This window comes from Egretta garzetta, unplaced genomic scaffold (genome assembly GCF_000687185.1).
Source record: "Egretta garzetta isolate BGI_Z169 unplaced genomic scaffold, ASM68718v1 scaffold230, whole genome shotgun sequence".
Lineage (NCBI taxonomy): Eukaryota > Metazoa > Chordata > Aves > Pelecaniformes > Ardeidae > Egretta > Egretta garzetta.
In genome coordinates this window covers 2084824-2091795 of record NW_009258281.1, presented here as the reverse complement: position 1 = coordinate 2091795, position 6972 = coordinate 2084824, and the positions used below count along the sequence as shown (strand labels likewise).

The window sequence follows — 6972 nt, the reverse complement described above, 5'->3', positions numbered from 1 at the left end:
CTCTGGTGCTGGACAGTAACAGCCTCCCCAAGGCAGCCTGTTCCTCATAGAATCGTTTAGGTTGGAAAAGACCTTTAAGATCATCAAGTCCAACCGTCCTTCCACTGGGCAGGAGGGTGCTTTTTGAGGAGGATCCACATCCTTTTTCTGGTGGCCAGTGCTGCACAGTTGTATTTTAGTGCAATTAAGACTAACCTGAGGGACTGTGGTCTCTAATGGAAGCCACAGCAGGGAGGATGCAGCCTTGGACGGAGACAGCACTTCTGCAGTCTGTCCTAGGAGGATGTCCTAGGAGAAAAGCACAGGACTAGCCTTGATGGACTGGAGACAGGGAAACCCTAACACTCAGGGTGGGCGGGAGGCCCATAAGCTTCCAGGAGCCACCAGAGCAGCTGTTGGGCTATATCTTGATCTCTTCACACATGAATCCTGGTCACAAAGTGGGGGGTAAAAATAACCCAAAGCTTGTTTTGTTTCAGCATTTTTATTAAACAGTGCTCCACTCAGCAGCTGTACACCAGGCCCTGATGATCCCCTGATCAGTGTTCAAACCCTGGGACATGATGCTGCCGTGATACCAGGTTGCACGAACCACCTGCTTTACAGAAGCAGAGCTCAGGAGAAACACAGGCTCAGGGCAGTGCCCCTACGCTGCCATCAGCACCAGCCAGGCTGGGAGGTAACTTACAGCAGGCCTCACCGTACTACAGGATCCCACCCCCAAACTGCTCGATTAGCCAAATCCTGCTCTCAAGGCCGCAGTTGTTCCTCTCCAGTCACCTCCCTGTGTTGCTTAGGCTGAATGACAGGGGATGACCACTGCTGAGTCTGCATGAGCTCGAGGCTTCTGACAGAGATGCCCAGCCCAAAGCAGATGAGCGTCTCTGCACTTCAGGCTGTCTTTTGATGAACTTTCAGAAACATGTGATGGCAGCAGGACGCTGGGCTGTGAGGAAACAGGCGGCCTTCCAGGAATGGTCTCTACTCTTTGCTGGAGGAGTCATCCAGGAGCTTAAGGGTCTGCCTATGCCGCTGTGGATAGGCTGCCCTGTGATCGGGCACATGTGAGCTAAGCTGTGTTTGTGTGCCAGGTTTGGTCATCCTGCTTCACTACTGCTGGTGCAGGAGTGTGCTGGCTTGGAGGTTGCCCATGCTGCCCTGCAGCTGCTCGTCTGCTCTTAGGTGGCCTGAGGCACTCAGCAATTGGGCCCTTAAAAGACCGAACCCCACGTCCACTCTCATGCAGGCTGAGGAGCTGCCCTCAAATGGCACAAAGTGGTACAGCTGCAGCAGTAACTTTCACTGCGCTCAGTGTTTAGCTCATGCTCAGTGCTAAGAAAGTGGTTTCCAGGGTCAGCTCCCTAATGTTGCAAATTAGTGTAGCATCAGCTAAGGATGGAAAAGCAGATTACTCCTTGCAAGTATCTGGTCTGCTTGACAGGCTTTAACGTAGGGCAGATCTTCCAGTTGGGTAGATGTGTGGTTGCATATCAAACTACGACAAGCAGTAACAAGGCAAACAAGTGACTCAAAGTATCCAGGTTCAGGAAAACTTATAAAACAAAGCAAGTAAACAACATCTATACAGGTAACAGGTTAAACACTGACAGAACTCAGTGGAATACATTTCTTTTCCCATGCTGCTGCTGGTGGGCCTGGCACCACCAAACATCTATAATATTCATACACAATTTTAAATAAAGACTGCAAAATAAACTTCCAAAGCTAAACAGAAGAGACCGCACCAGCAAGCATGCTTAGCTCAGATGATTAGATTGGAGTTTTTCATCAGATGAGCAATGGACTTTTGCAAGCTTTAGCATAAGATGGCAAATAAGCATAAAAGCTAGTGGATTAGTGTCTGTCACTGGAAAAAATGCATAAAAGAGCTACACCTAGCCTTTGCCTTGAAAGCAGACAGGTGGAAATCCAGGACAAGGCTTTGGCATGTCAGTTCCAGCTGTGCCACTTGCAATCTGACATTAAAAAAAACCAATATAAGGACTCCACAATCCATCACATTCGCATCATGTGGAGCAGCCCAGCTACTAAACTGCCTACTCCCTGGGTGCTCAGAAAGAAAACACTTAAAAGCAACTTGCAGGGCAGTAGTCTCAGTTTTTCACCTTTTGTTTTCCAAAGGCAACAAAATTCCTGTGACTATTTGTCAGCACAAAAAAAAAAAAAGGCCAAGTTACATTAAATAGAAAACTTTCTCCCAGGAAATGGGATACAGAAAATAGCAAAACTCTATAGCCAACAAAATACTGTACATTTTCTCCCTGCTCCCCCCTGCAGCCCTGCGTTTTTTAAGAGACACCAGCAAAATCTGCATTCTGTCTTTTAAATTGAAACAATGCAACAAGATGACTAGAAATATTAGAGAACTCAGCGTGCCCTCAGGAGGATGGATTTACGTTCAGTTAGGTGAATAATGATGAGTTTGGAAGAAGGAGGGAGCAGCTTCAAACTGCTTTTCCAAGTGCAGAAGGATTCAGGCAGGACACTGCCAAGCTCAAATTCAGAGTTCAAATGCGGGGAACTTGGCCTTGGTTGGCACCAGCAGGTCAGCAAGAAAGTAAATCGTTCCAGCCATTCCTGAGGAGAAGAAAACACAATGTGCTTCAGAGAGCTTCCCTTTGGGCACCCATTTTATCAATTATCTAGGGGGTGAATGAATCACGAAGGCACAAGACTAAGGAAAACATTTTCAGAAGGACCCAAATAATTTCCAAGGTCTGAACCCAGGTTTCCCAACCAACTTGGGCACTCCAGTGGGAAAAGCATTTTGAAGTTCATCAAATGTTGAAAAGCACCTGGGAAAACATGATGGGTCTTCCCCCCTCCAGCTCCCTCCCTTCTGCTTTATCTGTCCACAGGTTTAACAATCTGAATTGCAAATCTCTTTGCAAAACTTTAGACCCTGTGACATTGCTGCCTCAGGTCCTCACTGATGTAAGTGCCCTTGTTCCTTGGCCTGCAGCAAAGCTATGGAAATTTATGTTAGCTGAAGAACCAGCTCTTTCAGCAATGCCTGCTGATGGCAGATTTTGGGGCAGCCATTAGCAGGAGCCACAAAGTGCCATCATAGGAGCCAACAAGGCTTGCAAAAGCAGCCCCATTTGTTCCTCACTCACCTTTGGAATGGAACTGGAAAGCCCCTGAAGGACTTTATATCCTTAAAAATGCACAGAAAAGAGACTGTCTGAGAAGCTAGACTACAAATTACTGTAAGATAGATTTTGGCCTGTACCCATTAAAGAATTCCCCTTGAGACCTGTGTGCAGAATCTGTGCAGGAGGCCCAAGAGGACAAGATGCTCCAGCTAAGACTGTGCTATAACAAGACTGCTGCTGGGAAATGGTAAAAACAGCAAATACAATTTCCCTCCCATCCTCTACACTGAGTCTTGCAAAGACTTCAGTGGAGTGTGAATTTGGTTTTCCTTGGTGCTGGACTGGCTCAGATCCAGGAGCAAACCAGAAGCATAGAGATGGAGGTTACCTTCAAAGAGAGAGAATGGCGTGTCTGGGGTCCGGCACCCATGTTGACCATAGCTTAAACACCACTCTGCAAACTGAGAAGAGAGGAACAAAAAGTGTTCAAATGTCGTTAAAGGCAATCTTAAAAAAATTACCACCCTCATCCTCACATTATCCCTTGCAGAGCAAGGTTTCTGCAGTATGTTCCTTCTGCACAGGCTGTCAGGCAGTGACTGCGCTGCTGCTCCACTGGTCTGGTGGAGCTGGTCAGATCTAGTTGCATCTCTGCCACACTAGTAATTAGGCTTCAAAGGCAAAGGTGGTGACGTAAAAAGTAGAAGTGCATAATCCCCTCTCCCTTCCTTACACAGTCTCTCACCTTGCAGGCCCTGTACAGGTATTTCATGTTCTGAGTGAGGCTGTACAGTACTAGGAAGCCATAAGCATTGCCAGCTGTCCCGTGGCACAGCCCGTAGCCCTTCTTCAGTAACCCATGCTGCCAGATCACTTCTGCACACTGCAGGGCATCATTTAGGTACTGCTGTTCCCCAAAGACCTGCAGAGACAAGAAATATTCCCGCTTGCCGAGGCAATTTCCTCCACACAAAGAACATCCCTGTGTGAGTGGGGAGGCTTGGGTTAATTAGTTTCTCTTCCTACTGAAGTCTTAATGCTGTGACTTTGCTGCCTACTTTTTAAAGGAGGATGTTTTTGGTATGATGAATGGGGCTGTATGACCATTACTTTGCACACAGCTAGTTGTCGCCATCAGTCACCTGCAACCGGACACCCCACAGAGCTGATGGGTATTTTCAGAAATTGTTTTTTAAAAGACTAATTTCTGTTTTGGTCAGCGATCTCTGCGGGGTGATTTCATTGTAACAAGCCATCCTACTCTCAGGCGGGGCGTGGGTCTCAACACAGTCTTCTGAGTGACGAAGTTCCACATTTAGGGGTCCTCAAAGGGTCTTTGCAAGATTTCTGTTACCTTGTAGGCCTGGACAAGCATGTAGATAACACCTGGTGCCCCATGGCACCAGTGGACGAGTAGGTCTCTGGTGTCATCAATGCATGGAGGGTAATTGCCAGATGGGAACTTGAGCTGGCAGACGTAGTCCACACTGGGTTTGACCGTGTTGTGCAGCTTTACTTGGCTCACTCCAAGGCCAGGCTAAGAGAGAGAAAGCGTTAAATTCGGAGAATTACCATTCTGTCTTTAGACATGGCCCAAGATCTGCCTGAAAGGCAGAAACAAAGCCAACTATGGCCATATTCCCTCTTGCTCTTTGTAAATCAAGTAATTTCTTTGGTCCAGGCTTTCACACATCACACATATACACTTTGCCCCAGGCTGCTCTGCCCTTCGGTGGGGACTTATTTCCAGTCATACCCTTGCATCCCCAGAAACAAAGGCTGCCCCTAGCATGTCAACCAGCCCTCTAAGCAAGAGGGCTTGCTGCTTTTCCTGAAGATGAGTAGGAATAGTTTCAGGTACCCAGAGCTGGAGCAAAGAGATAAGCTGTATAAAAACAGTAGTAAGGATGAACACCAGGAATGATTCCTAGCACCTAGAGCATCTCAGGTCTGAGCTGCTGGGCCAGCCCAGCTGGCGGGCTGTGGTGCTGCATTTTCACAGATGTTTCTGGGTAATTGCAAGGGGGTGACTTCACCTCTGACCTCAGACAGAAGCAAGGGAGTGGCTTCAGTGTCCTCTTCCAATGACACTGCCCCACATGAAACCCATGCAGTTCTGACTTCCCATGACAGACTGCAATGAACGCTCTGATCTAAGGATCACGCTGTTCCCAGCTTGGTAACTTGAAAATTAAAAATCAATACTTGCGCTGTAAACCCATTAGAGGTAAAAGTCCAATGTTCTCCTCTCCACATTTCCCTTGTTTGCTTCCCCCAAGGCTTTTTGTGCATCATGCTTGGCTGATCCAGGCTCCTTGTACTTCATATGGCAGAGAAGCCCATGCAGCATTTTATGGGAGACTTGCACTTAAAATTCTTTAAAACATCAGCCTGGGAACAAGCTCAGGGACTTGGGTGTAAATTTGGGCTCACAGCACACTGCTGTATCCCCTGCTCCCAACTAGCCATTCTGTACTCCTGGGCAATAACCACTTTGCATCCTCCTCTTGCCAAATCTCCTTCTGCTTAAAAAACACCAACCACCCCTTCCTCTCCAAGTCACGTAAGAGGGTTATATTCACAGGAACTCTGCTTATCCTGTATGTGGGCTTGAACTTTGAGGCTGCTGAAGGAAAGCTCAAATACTTGAAACCTGGTGGCTTTTTTTCCACCTGCTGTGAGAGCTGGGTCTCATTAAAGATATCACCAATTTCTATGAACGTTTGCTAAGTTAAAATAATTTGTGTTGCTCAGTAGGTGCCTTTAATGCTTTGAAAATGCAATGTTATTTGTTGCTGTTATATTTCTAAGAGCTTAAGCACTGTAAATTTATACACAAAGTGACCCACATAGGGGAATTATCACCCTCATTTCAGAGCCAGAGAAGCGAAGATTCCCAGAGCTCCAGTGAGTTGTGCAAAACTGTGAGAAAGACAGCATCAAAGCAAAGAGGCACTGCAGCTACCAGCCTCTTGTCTTGCCCTGCCTACTTCAGGCACTATAGAATTCAGCTGCTTTATCAAAGTCCCACTTCTTTAACATTTAGATATAGGGCCCAATTTGGAAACAGAGGCATTTCCCATTTTCCTACTACAAACGCAATCTCTTTGGCCATGGTTTTCTTACAGAGATTCTCATTCTGAGATTGCTCCAAGTAACCACCTCAAAAAATGCAGGAAAGCCCACAGATACCAACAATTAACACAAAATGGGGAAGTTCAGACCCAGGTGACCTACAGGGCTTCATTATGTGAAATTGCTGGTATAATACAGGCCATGTTTCCCCACTAAATGCCACACAGGTAGGAAATTCAATCTCACAGATCTAGAGAAAACCTTTAGAAGCAGGGATGTGTGATCAAACCCAGGGCTAAGTCCATCAGACAAGAGATCTTGCCCAGTCTGACATCACCAAGAGCCAATTCAAATGCTCCTCCTCATTCAAAGAAATGTGAAGCAGCTGCTAAAGGCTCCTCCCCTTCAGGGCCTCTTACCTGCATGAGATAATAGTAAATCCCAGCCAAACCATGGGCTGCCCCTACATAGTACTCCTGGTACCACTCATACATCAGTGGGCTCTTGGATGTGAAGTTCCTCCTTTTGGCCAAATTTTCTCCTGAGGCTACAACGGCTTCACAGACCTGTGGATGGGAACAGATGCAGGTCAGGGAAATGCTGCTGTCTTGGACACAGCACAATGAGTATCCTGGCACAGGATGGAAGAGTTGTTTTTCTGCCCAAACAGAGGGAATAGTGTGGGTGAGGGATTGAAATGTGTGCCAATTCAGTACTGCCTATGGATTTATATAGATGGTAGGGGCACATGTGGTGCTTTGTCCCTTTGAAAGAAGAGCAG

The 6972-nt window shown here is 46.8% G+C and overlaps 1 protein-coding gene across 1 annotated transcript in view; it reads right to left on the bottom strand.

Annotated features, from left to right (window-relative positions):
* Positions 1 to 420: 420 nt before the first annotated feature.
* The window catches only part of LANCL1 (LanC like 1), an 18862-nt gene continuing 12310 nt past the window's right edge, over positions 421 to 6972 (bottom strand). The window contains exons 5-9 of the mRNA XM_009636640.2: positions 6611 to 6757; positions 4471 to 4653; positions 3862 to 4038; positions 3505 to 3577; positions 421 to 2598 (exon numbers count right to left, since the gene is read on the bottom strand). Of these exons, the coding sequence (XP_009634935.2) occupies positions 2522 to 2598; positions 3505 to 3577; positions 3862 to 4038; positions 4471 to 4653; positions 6611 to 6757 (657 nt within the window). The 3' untranslated portion in view covers positions 421 to 2521. The remainder of the gene's footprint in view (positions 2599 to 3504; positions 3578 to 3861; positions 4039 to 4470; positions 4654 to 6610; positions 6758 to 6972) is intronic.